This window comes from Heterodontus francisci, chromosome 5, assembly GCF_036365525.1.
Source record: "Heterodontus francisci isolate sHetFra1 chromosome 5, sHetFra1.hap1, whole genome shotgun sequence".
Classification (NCBI taxonomy): domain Eukaryota; kingdom Metazoa; phylum Chordata; class Chondrichthyes; order Heterodontiformes; family Heterodontidae; genus Heterodontus; species Heterodontus francisci.
Window position 1 is genome coordinate 155,609,797 of NC_090375.1, and position 13,348 is coordinate 155,623,144.

Below are 13,348 nucleotides of genomic sequence, written 5' to 3' on the forward strand. Positions count from 1 at the left end.
TTTGCCCTCATTATTCTAGGTGGTAGAGATTGCGGGTATGGAAGGCGCTGTCGAATGATCCTTGGTGAGTTGCTGCTGTGCATCTTGTAGATGGGACACAACAGCACTAGTGTGTACCCTTGGTGGATGGGGTGCCAATCAAGGGTGCTGTTTTGTCTTGAATGGTGTTGAGCTGCAAATGTTGGAGCAGCACTCATCCAGACAAATGGAGCGTATTCCATCTCACTCCTGATTTATACCTCGTAGATAGTGGATAGGCTCTGGGAGTCAGGAGGTGAGTTTTTGACTTTAGAGTTCCCAGCCTCTGACTTACTCTTGTAATCATAGTATTTATATGGCTGGTCCAGGTAAGTTTCTGGTTGATGGTGGGGGAATTAAGAGATGGTAATGCAGTTGAATGTCAAGGGGAGATGGTTAGATTCTCACTTGTTGGAATTGGTCATTGCCTGGCACTTGTGTGAAGCAAATGTTATTTTCCACTTGTCAGCCCAAGCCTGAAAGTTGTCCAGTTCTTTTTGCATGCAGGCATGGACTGCTTTGGTATCTTGAGTCGTCACGAATGGTATTGAACACTGCAATCATGATTAGATTAGATTAGAGATACAGCACTGAAACAGGCCCTTCGGCCCACCGAGTCTGTGCCGACCAGCAACCACCCATTTATACTAATCCTACACTAATCCCATATTCCTACCAAACATCCCCATCTGTCCCTATATTTCCCTACCACCTACCTATGCTAGTGACAATTTATAATGGCCAATTTACCTACCAACCTGCAAGTCTTTTGGCTTGTGGGAGGAAACCGGAGCACCCGGAGAAAACCCACGCAGACACAGGGAGAACTTGCAAACTCCACACAGGCAGTGCCCAGAATCGAACCCGGGTCCCTGGAGCTGTGAGGCTGCAGTGCTAACCACTGCGCCACTGTGCCGCATCATCTGCGAACATCCTCACTTCTGACCTTATGATGGAGAGAAGGTCGTTGAAGCAGCTGAAGATGGTTGGGCCTAGGACACTACCCTGAGGAATACCTGCAGCGATGCCCTGGGGCTGAGATGATTGGTTTCCAACAACCACAACCATCTTCCTTTGTGCTCGGTCTGATACCGTCCAGTGGGGCATTTCCCCCAATTCCCATTAACTTGAATTTTACAAGGGCTTCTTGATGCCACACTTGGGCAAATGCTGCCCTGACGTCAAAGACAATGACTCTTGCCTCACATCTTGAATTCAGCCATTTTGTCCATGTTTGGACCAAGGCTGTAATAAAGGTTGGAGCTTAGTGGCCCTGGCAGATCCCAAACTGAGCATCAGTGAGCAGATTATTGCTGAGTAAAAGCCACTAGATTGCACTGTCATTGACACCTTCCATCACTTTGCTGATGTTTGAGAATAGGCTGATGAGACGATAGTTGGCTAGATAGGATTTGACCAACTTCTGAAAGGCAGAAAGAGCTTCTGTCAGTGAGAATGTAATTTGTGATGGACTCTGATTTTGTGGGACCAGTGGGGGAGCGTGTGTGAGCTGTTGTCTGAACAGATGACTTATCGAATGTTCTGTTAGGTGCTTTGGCCCTGGTTTCAAAGCTAGTTTGTTTTGTGGCTTAACCTAACTGAAAGGGTAACGAAAACTTCAGGTTTCTGGGGAAACAAACTGATTGGAACCAGATTAAAAGGGCACAGAGCCATCTAAGCTCTGATCACACAGGGATAGAGTGCAAGCAAGCTGTAAAAAGTGAAGACTGGGTCCAGGAGCTGGCAAAAGGCAGATGCAAGTTGTTGCAGCTGTTTCTGTTACTTTAAGTAATACTGGTGGATCCAAGCCATCAAGAATGTCGTGAGCAGTCTGAGGAGGTTCTGGAGCAATTTGCTCCTGACCAGAACAGTGCACCCGTGGAGTCGGGTTGAAGGGGAACTGCTGTCAGATGAGACTCGGTGGCTGCATCTTGGAAGAAAGGAGCTGGAGATCCTGTTTTACTAAAGGGAGATCCTGTTGGACAATTTTTTAAAACGAGTTTTTTGAGGATGTAACTAGAAGGGTAGATAAAGGGGAATCCTCCCCTAAGCCTGTCCATCATCTACAAGGCACAAGTCAGGAGTGTGATGGAATACTGTCCACTTGCCTGGATGGGTGCAGCTCCAGCAACACTCAAGAAGCTTGATACCATCTGGGACAAAGCAGCCACTTGATTGACACCCCATCTACAAATATTCACTCCCTCCACCACCGCACAGTGGCAGGAGTGTGTACCATCTACAAGATGCACTGCAGCAATGCACCAAAGTTCCTTCGACAGCATCTTCCAAACCCATGACCTCTACCACCTAAAAGGACAAGGGCAGCAGTTGCATGGGAACACCACCACCTGCAAGTTCCTCTCCAAGTCTCACACCATCCTGACTTGGAACTATATCGCCGTTCCTTCACTGTCGCTGGGTCAAAATCCTGGAACCCCCTTCCTAACAGCACTGTGGGTGTACTTACCCCACATGGACTGCAGTGGTTCAAGAAGGCAGCTCACCACCCCCTTCTCAAGGGCAATTAGTGATGGGCAATAAATGCTGGCATAGCTGCAATGCCCTCATTCCATAAATGAATTTAAAAAAAATTAAAATTAGGTTATTCCATTGTATCAAGTAAACAATTTAGATAGTGCTGAGAAATGTTCATGAACTTGAAATATGCCAGTAGCAACCCAAAGATGCTATTAAAGTGGAATCGGTGCAAGATTTTTTAAAGAAATAAATAATTTTAATGTATGTATACAATTTATAAATTAAGTACAACATGGACACATTTTGGCATTAAAGCACTTTTTGGTACAGCCTTCACATTTGGTGAATTAATAATACTCTGCCTTTTTCAAAGAATCCCAGAGACAGATTTATGGGGCGATGAAAAGAAAGATCCCGAAGTGATACGTGTGGCTAGATGCAGTTTTTTTTAGGTCAGTTCTTTTATTACTTTTTTTTAGGTTCTGAAAACAATCTCACTCTTTTCCCCAGGTCTCTCCAAAATCTACTCCACCTTCAACAGGAAACAGAAGCCACACTTCTTCCTTGTCAGGTCAGCACAATGAAGGCACTTTCACTCCAGATGACAGAGAGGTAAGTTCAACTCTAAATATGTTAGCACTCTGGGATAAAATGTACATAATTTTTTTTAATTTACTTGATTAAGTGTTGAAATGTTGCAGGATGAAAAAAACATTGTGAAATGCTGCACCAATGCTTTTTTTCCTTTCATGGAAACACCATAACAAGGACTTCAATGTAAGCTCTTGTAACTTAGAGATTTAACTGTTCGAGTTTCTTTCCACTATTTCCTCTCTTGCTTTTCATAATTAGAGATGATTATACTGGAAAGCGGAATACTATTTCATTTGTATGAAGATTGTGGGTGGACAATACATCAGTTCAAACATCCACCTCAATTTAATTGTTTTCACTGTAAGTAGTTTGTTATCTCAATCCAAACCAGGGGTTTAGCCATTTCTGGGACTTGCCAAGTCAATACTCGCTATGGTGGTACAGCAGCATTAATATAAATCAACCTGTTCTTCGCTCCTTCTTTAGGGAGTTGTTGCAATAAAGTAGCCATTGATATTAAAGCTCCTAGGCCATCCAAAGCCAGAAACAGCTCTGGTATATTTTTGGACGAATACCAAATAAAATCTTCACAATGGAAGCATTGGTCTCATTATTGGCAGTTAGTGAATATTTTACCTCAGATCCAAGTTTTTTGACTCAACTCAGAAAGATGAGAGTCTATGTTGCTGTACAGCCTTTGATCTCATTATGGGAAGATGTAATAGAAGCTTCTCATTTAATTCACATCTTGGGATCCTTGCAATAAATGGATAACTGCATTTGAGCCCTTCTTAACTCCAAGAAAAATTGTGGTTGATGAGTTCACTGCTCAAGTAGCTAGCCACGTTACGTAGCGCTATTCTAGTTTGGATCTGTTGAAACTCTTGTCCTTACTTCATGAATTTTCTGTTTGAGGTCCTGAATGCCACAAATTGTTTGGAAAAACCTGATTCAATTTTTTTTTAGCAAAGGTACTCTCGTTGACTAGTATGAGAGTTGGAAGCAATTACCCCCCCTGCTGTTGCTAAATATTTAGAATTATCTTTGAGAAAAGATAACTTTTGGCACATCTGTCTTGACAATGAGCCTGAAGATTTAATTATTGAATACCTCTCCTGATTTTAGTCGAAGCCTAGTTAAATTTATGTGGAGGATTAAAGAATGAAGACAGTTAAATTACTTAGCTTCAGTATAGATTTCCTCATTATTATTGTGTAGCTTAGCATTCCCATTTATTATCATAGTTATGTTCCTCCTTCAGTTTTGTCATGTGACTTGTACAACATGGGATGTAGCTTTGCTGTTAAAAGGCTTTAGCAAGTACGTTTTTCAACACATTTTCTTATGCTAGGCAATGACCCTAACCCTATTATGTCCTCAGAATAAGCCAAGTGTAGAGAATGAGACAACCAAAATGTGGCTTTGCAACTTTTTTTGCTAATTCAGCAAGACTGCCTCAAGGGTTTTCTGTTTCAGTACAGTGGGTGAAACCTAAATCCTGTTCACGTTACAGTTTTGATACTGGTTGGCGACTTGTATCGAATAATCCAAAGCAATCATTGATTTTGGGATTCCAGACTAATAGATGTTTGGCTTGTTTCACTTTGACTTGAGGACCATTTCCATACTCGAATTATTGCAGTCTTGATGGGTGTATATGCTTTTTGATACTTAGCAGTTTCCTAGGATCACTCCTGACTTACATGGTTTGTTATGATGAAGGTTGTGGGGAAGAGAAAGAAGATGGTGATGCATATATTTGATAAAAGTTTATCAATTAAAGTGCATGACCTAATGTGCTTGCACTGTAACCTGAGAGATAATTCTTGAATCCAGGAAACTGCGCTCAAGTCAGAAGAGTTCTTAAAATGCAGTACAAGCAGTTAACCAGATTCATTCATTTCATCCAAATTAATAATCACAACTTGAATTGCTATGTTTGATGAATAAAGTACGTTGGCCAATTTGTCCTCATTCTTCAGAATACCTACTAACCAGTACTTGAGAAGCTGTGAATACTTGCAGGTTCACCCAGCCTTGTTAATGGACTATTCTCTTGATTCCTGGTGTGATGGGTCATATATTTAGATGCATTAAATATTTTTAAAGCACAGCAGCTTTGTTAAATACCTGCTCAGTGATATGTATCTTTATGCTCTGAACTGTATTAGAACCATAAACAAAATACTGTGGATGCTGAAAATCTGAAAGAAAAAAAGAAAATGCTGGAAATACTCGGGTTTGGCAGCATTTATGGAAAGAGAAACAGAGTTAATGTTTCAGGTCTGTGTCACCTTTGCTAAGTGAAATGTATTGGATATATCTTTTCACAGACAAAACCAAATGTTGAAGTACTGAATGCATCACAGTATTTAACATAGCTTATTTTAGCACCACCTTGCTGCAGAACAAGATCTAACTGTCTATACCAGATGTATGTAGCGTCGTGCTGTACTGATGACTGGTTTGATGACCAATAGATTAGCTGCTAATTGTTCTTTTTAGCTGAGTATTAATTGCATCTCCAATATGAATGATGGCTCGGTATATAGTGTATTATGACAAAGAGTTGTCATCAGTGACTTTCTGTTGATATGATACCAGTTTGAAGTAAAACTGCAGCACCAACACCCTGATATTCTAGGTAATGCTATGTTCTACTGAGATAGTGTGGGTGAAGTTTAATTACTGATTATTTTCTATTATATTTAGTGCATATGCATGGATTTTCTCAAACACTTAAGATGTGGTGTACCTCTGTTCTGCTATGCAGACCGGAGTTATTGTGAGGGTTACATTTATGGGAGAGATATAAAATCTTTTCCATGTTGGCTTTCAAAGCAAGGACTTTAGTTGGGGCATGGCAAACTATTCAATTAGCAACTGTGCAAGTTCATTCGACAGTTGGATTGTGCTTTGTCTCGCATGTGTTCGGGCTCATTCTGAATTGAACAAAATAAGGTTTGAATTTTCGTGTATCCTGCTGAGTCAACTTTTTACTCTTCATTGGATATACTGCCGAAATTTGAACTGTTTTACTTTACACTCTAAGAATCAAACAATTAACTAGGTTTAAAACATCTTTAGAACTTTGATTCATACTTTTAGACTGTAGGAACTGAAGAACGTTGTAGATCATTTTATTTTCTTGAAAAGTTACCTGTGTAACTTATTTGGAGCTTCTGCAACAATTCTCACTAATCTTTTCCTTGTCCATGCCAATATTCACTGGCTTTTTACTTGAAACCTGACTGTGATTGAGTCTTCACCTCATCAAAAGTTTAAAATGTTTTGCTTCTTTCACAAACTCTGATTAAGTCAGTGAGGGGTGAAATGTTTGAAGGAAAATAAGATTAAAATAAACAGTAACAAAAAGTGCTGGAAAAACTCAGCAGGTCTGGCAGCATTTGTGGCGAGAGAAGCAAAGTTAATGTATCAGGTCTGTGACCTTTCATCAGAACTGGCAAAGGTTAGAAAAGAATAAGGTTTTAAGCAAGTGAAGGGGAGAGGTGGGGGAGAGAACAAAGGGAAAGGGGACCTCTCTTCCCCCACCCCTCTCCCCTTCACTTGCTTAAAACCTAATTCTTTCCTAACCTTTTCCAGTTCTGACGGAAGGTTACAGACCTGATACATTAACTTTGCTTCTCTCGCCACAAATGCTGCCAGACCTGCTGAGTTTTTCCAGCACTTTTTGTTTATGTTTCAGATTTCCAGCATATGCAGTATTTTGCTTTTATGAAAATAAACATGCGAGCGAGCTATCAATGAATTTGAAGGGGGAAAAGTAAATGTAATCAACAGTATAAAAATAGATTCAGATGTTGATTGTGTCTCTCTCCTTTTAACATAATCAGGTGGCAAAGAGGAGGGGTGTATAATTAACTTGCTTAGTTCCAGTCTAATGGTACATTTTTGAGGAAGAAATCAAATACATCAATGTTTTTATGGAGGAAGCTGTGACTGTGACTAGAGTTTTGCATCTCATGCACAAATTGTTGTATGCAGGTAATGCATACTAAGGTAAATTTTAATTTGAACTTCAAAACATCACATCACATCACACAGTGGGAAAATTTATACCATGTGTTAGAATTTTCTATTCAACCTTCTGTGGCCTGTGCATAAAGATGGGTTCAAGGACCTCTGTAAAGTCTTAGAGTTGAATACAAAATCCTTGAATAATTATTTATACAGTAATTTTATGCTCATTAAAGTAAGGCTATTTGTACTGAGAAATAGCATATTTTCCAGTTTTTGCAGCATGTCAGAATACATGTGCATCGTGTAATCTGTCTTCTGTACTGTCCAGACAGTTCTGTGCTGTGGTACACTTGTTAAATATCCATTGTTGAGGTATGAAGCTTTTGAACCAAGAAAGAGCACTCAAGCTAAGTCTGACCTTGTGTCCATCAGGCACCCACACATGCATAAAGGCAGGATCACAGACACAAACCAAGAATGAGAACCCAAGCCAATTTTTTTTTCTTCGATAATTACCTGAGGCAATAAAACAGTTATAACACACCTTAATGCCACCTTATTGATATGTTAGCAATGGCCAAGGATTGAATCTGGGATCTTTCTGGTCTTTATGGCTCTCTCTATATTTCATAGTGATTTATGCACTCGGCCAGGGGATCTCTCCAAAGTGCTGATTTGCACATTACTCTCCCAACCACTCCCTTTCTCCAAAGTTTTCTCCACCATCTTCTATTACTTCGTGGATTTGTGAATCATGAAACTTAAAGACTAATGCGCTGTCCAACTTAGAATACTTGAGCTAATGAGATTATATTTGTTATTCATTGCATTACTTGACGCTTGGCATTTCTATACTCAATATTGTGCTTCTCAAAGCTTTGAGAGTTTAATATTGTTTATCCTCTTTTATCTGCCTTCTCCCCTGCCCGCCTCGCATCTCACCACACTGTGTGGAATGCCATTTGCTGATGGGTGGAGAATAGTCTGTGTTGGTGGTTCCTGTTTGCGATACGAAGTAATAAAGCAAATGAAGTCTTTTGCTAACTATGAACAGTTAAGTGCTGTGGCTTTTGACTTGTTGAGTATGAATCTGCAAAGTAGCCTGGCCAAACCAGAATGCTAACTTCACTTTGTAAATTTACTAGTGATTTTTTTTTGGTGATCAGAGGTCCAATGTTTTATCAAAGCTCTCCTTTAAGCAGGGTACTGTTACGACCAAGGCAGGAGTAATGCACTGTTACTTCAGTCCACAGGTCACAGCATATTAGTAAAGTTTCTCACCTCCTGAAAAACAGCCAAATCAAGCACTTTATTTATCCCCTCAGAATAAAGCACACTAAACCAGATTTCTTTAAACAACAACAAAATTAACTATTAGTTAATACACTAAATCTTAAACAATAATGGGATAAATCTATACATACGAAAAGATTTTGTAACTTATTCTTCCTAACCCTCATGCGCGCACACACACACACATTCAAAAAAACTGTTAACCGGGGAAAAAGGATGTTTTGAGTTGCAACAGTTCCTTAGGAATAATAAAATAATTGGTTGTTCAGTCTGGTAGTATATTTCCGGATGGGTGAGGTGTTCCAGAATGCAACAGTCAGACGCCACTCAAAATCGCTCCAGGTGAGATTAATGAACAATCTGTAATGGGTAGGCATTCGAGGCAATTTGTCTGCAGCAGGCGTCTCACAGATCTTTGAGCAAGAGGGTGTAGCAACAGGTCTACTTGGATTTTGAAGTCACAGTCTAACAGTAGAAGCTTTTATGAGATTTCAGGATCTCCCAAAAACAAAGGAGTAACAGGAATCGCTCCTGAGGCAGAGATTCTTGAGAGACTGGAGGCAATAATAATCTGCCATACCCGAAACATAAGGCTTCCTCTCTCCAAAGCAGTGTTCCTCCACAACCCCTCTCTTCCTGGGTGTTTCCCTCTCTTCAGGCAGGTCAAAACCACACCTTAAATGTAGAATTTCTTTCTAAGAGATGCAAGGCTTCTTTTGCAGAGAATGGTAACATTTTTCTGGCTCTTCCTCTTTTTCCAGGTAGGGCAAAACAAAGATTTCAAAGCCTGCTCCTTGTAGAGTTCACTGGTCCCTTTCAATCCCAAAACGAAACTTAAAAACTTTCAACAGTCAAGTCACAAGACAGTCATAAATCTTCCTGGTTGCTTGAAAACAGGTCTTGCAGTCTGCACACTTCAAACCTTCAAAAGTGTCAGCATTCAGTATTCACAGAAAATCCCTTTTCCCAGCTTTCAAAACCACACACAATTCTTAGCTTTCAACAACAGAAAAACAAAACTCTTGTGACAGTGCAATCTTGGTAGTTGCTGCTCATCTTGGGGAGTAATCTTTCAGACTGTAGGTTCATTTAGCTGATAAATCTTCCACAAAATTAGGACCAAATTAAGGCAGATTTGCGATTTGTGGAGGAAGCTGCAAATTGTTCGTATCTAGCTCTATACCTGATACAGGCTGCTGTGACTTGCTGCTAAGATGAAAAGGAATTTTATTTGCCAAGCATTTTTTTCCTTTCCCAAACATGTGCAGTGAAGCCAGATTCAAGTCTGAACTTCGTGTGGAGAATATAGGTTTAATCATTCACATGTTTTGCCAATGTTATGTGCATCATTTCCTCTCAGTATATTTTTATTTTCTTTGTTTCCTTTTCTGCTTGTGAATGAGACAGCTATTGGCCGAGATGATTGCAGAGCCTGCTTTTCTCTCTGAGTATACTATCTTTGCTCTGGAAAGCACCAAACGGCCTAAGGCGCTGAATATCAATGTGGTGAGTCCTCCCACCCTTCCAGCAATGCCATGGCAGGGTAGGAGAAGTGTTTAGCAAGAAAAGATTATGCTGCTTGTTGCTTGCATTCTTTCATAGTCATTTACCACTTAACCCTGAGTTTATCTAGTGGTTTCATTTATCTAGAAGGTGACTAAAGGTGGTGCCTACTTAGCAAACATACAGAACTGGGCATTAGAAATATTAATTTAGGTTTCTGATACTGTGCCATGATTTAAAATGTGGCACTTTATGTTACAGAAATCCTTTGGTAAGTGTTCCGAAGATGCAAGTCTCCAAGAAAATAATGAAACCCTTAGATATTCAGAGTACGCTTTGCTCTAAAATCTAAACAAAATGTTGCTCTCTGCAATTAGCTGCTGTGACTAATATCCACAAATGTGTGTTTTGTAAATGAATATTAAAAATCAAAGGTTTACTTCATGTCAACAGTAATGGGCTTACATCTGTTGTGCATTTTTTGGTAAACTTGAGTAGACTGAGCTCAAGATGGTACATAGTACATCTAAATGGACATTTATTTTCTTCTTCTTAATGCAGTCCAGCCAACGTAACAAATAGAAGAAATTGAAAACATGTCACCATGTCTGTTGATAGTGAATTACTGCACCAAATCTATCAACTAGAAAAGCAAAGGCATCAGATGCATGGGAACGCCACCATCTGCAAGTTCCACACACCATCCTGACTTGTAACTATATCACCGTTCCTTCACTGGCCTTGGGTCAAAATCCTGAAACACTCTCCATAACAGCACTGTGGGTGTACCTAAACTACATGGACTGCAGCAGGTCAAGAAGGCAGCTCACCACCACCTGATCAAGTGCAGTTGGGGATGGGCAATAAATGCTGGCTTTGCCAGCAGTGCTCACATCCCAAGAAAGAATTTTTAAAAATTGTGGTCCGGCATCTTCATAGAAAGTGTAAAGAATATTTGGAATGCTTCCACAAAAAGCTGGTATGGCGAGGTCAGTTGGAAGTTACAAAGCTGAGATTGATTGATTTTCATTAGGCGAGGCTTAAACATGACAGAACCAAGGTGTCCAGGTGGAGTTAAGATAGAGATCAGTATTTGACTAACAAGACAGGCTCAATGGGCTGAGTGACCTACTCTTGTTAATATAATCTGATGACCCTTGTCCAATTTAACTGAGGTGTTGTTCAGGATGGCCAAATCTAGAAAGATTGAGACTGAACCAAGAGAACTTGCAGGTTTGGTTCCTGGACCTTTATCCTCAAGTGCTAACTGTGGAGCCAGTAGACTGTACATAAAAGACTGACACATGAATGCTCCATTTACCCCCTCTCATTTCAGCACGTCTGAATTTAAATGTTCTCATTTTATTCACTTAGCTTGATGAAATGGGTCAGATATCATTATGCTTTATAATATTTCTTTCGATATCAATGGTCCATCTTCTAACTAAGCACTTTTAACTGCAATATAAATAGTTATATGTGGCACGACATAAATAATTTTTTCCTGCAGAGGAATCGTTTGGCGGTCATACAGGTATGTGCTGCATGTCTGGTGCTAAGGACAGGTGGGCTTCCATTTGTGTTACAGGAAGACGATGTTAATGCGTTGTGATTATGCTGAAAACAGTTTTTTAAGGTTTGTGTATCAGCCATGTCTCAGTTGGTCAGAAGGTGGTGGATTTTTTTTAAAATACGAGCAAACTCAGTACCCTGTTCCCGCTTTCTCCCCGTATCCCTTGATTCCTTTAGCTCTAAGAACTATATCTAACTCTTTCTTGAAGATATTTAATTAATGATTTGACCTCAACTGCTTTCTGTGGTCGAGAATTCCACAGACTCACCACTCTCTGGGTGAAGAAATCCCTCCTCATCTGAGTCCTAAATGGCTTACCCCTTATCCTTAGATTGTGACCCCTCATCCTGGACTCCCCTGCCATCGGGAACATCCTTCCTACATCTAGTCTGATCAGTCCTGTTAGAATTTTGTAGGTTTCTATTAGATCCCCTCTCATTCTTCTAAACTCTGGCGAATACTAGCCTAATTGACCCAGTCTCTCTTCATGCTCAGTCCTGCCATCCCAGGAATCAGTCTGGTGAACCTTTGCTGCACTCCCTCCATAGCAAGAACATCCTTCCTCAGATAAGGAGACCAAAACTGCACACAATTTAAGTCCCAGTCCAAGGTTTGAGCAGCAAAGTCGAGGCTGACTCCAGTGTAGTATGAGGGAGTGCTGCACTGTCGGAGGTGCTGTCTTTTGGATGAAATGTTAAATTAAGGCCTTGTCTACCTTCTCAGGCGGACTTAAAAGATTCAGTGGCACTATTTTGAAGAGCAGCACTGGAATGACCCTAGTATCTGGCAAATAGTTATCAGTCAATCAGCATCACAATACCAGATTATCTGGTCATTATCACACAGCTGTTTGTGGGAGCTTACTGTGTGGAAATTGGCTGTCATGTTTCCTACATTAGAACAGTGACTACAGTTAAGGTACTGCGCTAGTTGTAAAGTGCTTTGAGACATCTGGTGGGCGTGAAAAATGCTATATAAATGTAAGTCTTTATAAATTAAGCTATTTAAAATCTTATTTTCAATGGTTGCATTGCCTCTGTATGCTTGTGGCATTGAAAGTGACTTGTAGAATAAATGAATTGGAGAGGAAAATGAAGGGACAAATTGAGGCTATGAAAGCAATGTATTTGCACTGTAGTTCCTGTAAATCTATGCAAATAAAGGCAGGTTACCTGATTGCTCTTTTTTTAAAGTTGCTGTGAGAAATTTTCAAAACACATGGGGTGTTAAATTGTATAGTCCTGATGTGGGGATCACAATCTACGATTAGCCTGCACCTATTACTTGTAATACAAACAGCAGGCCAACATAGTGCTCCCTGTTCATTGTAATGATTTCTGCACACAGCCAGTGCGACCTGCACTGTTCATTGGCTGTACGCACCAGCAGGGGGCCCAATATGGTTACTTCCTAGCACTACTTAAAGCTGCCCTGCACCTCTTAAAGGGGACATGGATTGGGTGTGTTGAGATCAATAGGAATAGTGTACTATGCAAAAATGACCATGGGCAAGAGCATGCACCAAAGTTTTCAGATGCTGTGTTGGAAGTCTTGATGAAGGAGGGGACATGCCCTCTATTTGTAGGGGGTAGGTGGGGGAGAAACAGGAGGACCTCCAGACACTTGATGAGAAGGGAGTGGGAACAGATAGCCGCAGAAGTCAATGCCAGGAGTTTATCCCCAAGGACCTTGGGTGCAGTGTCGCAAGAAGTTGAGTGACCTCGTGATTGAGGTCAGTGAATGCATCTTCAAATGTCATATCCACACCCCCATCACTCATGAACAGTCTCCATCAACCAGGACTCATCCAACATTCATGTGCTTCACCTCATCCTCGCACACTGAATCCTGTTGCAAGGCTTAAAATCACATCTCACAGCTTTTACACACCAGCAGTTATTCAAC

At 40.5% G+C, this 13,348-nt stretch overlaps 1 protein-coding gene across 1 annotated transcript in view; it reads left to right on the forward strand.

Annotated features, from left to right (window-relative positions):
- The window catches only part of LOC137370287 (golgin subfamily A member 4-like), a 282,307-nt gene that overhangs the window by 5,859 nt on the left and 263,100 nt on the right, over nucleotides 1-13,348 (forward strand). Inside the window, 1 exon segment of the mRNA XM_068032665.1 lies at nucleotides 3,010-3,111. Within this exon segment, the coding sequence (XP_067888766.1) occupies nucleotides 3,010-3,111 (102 nt within the window).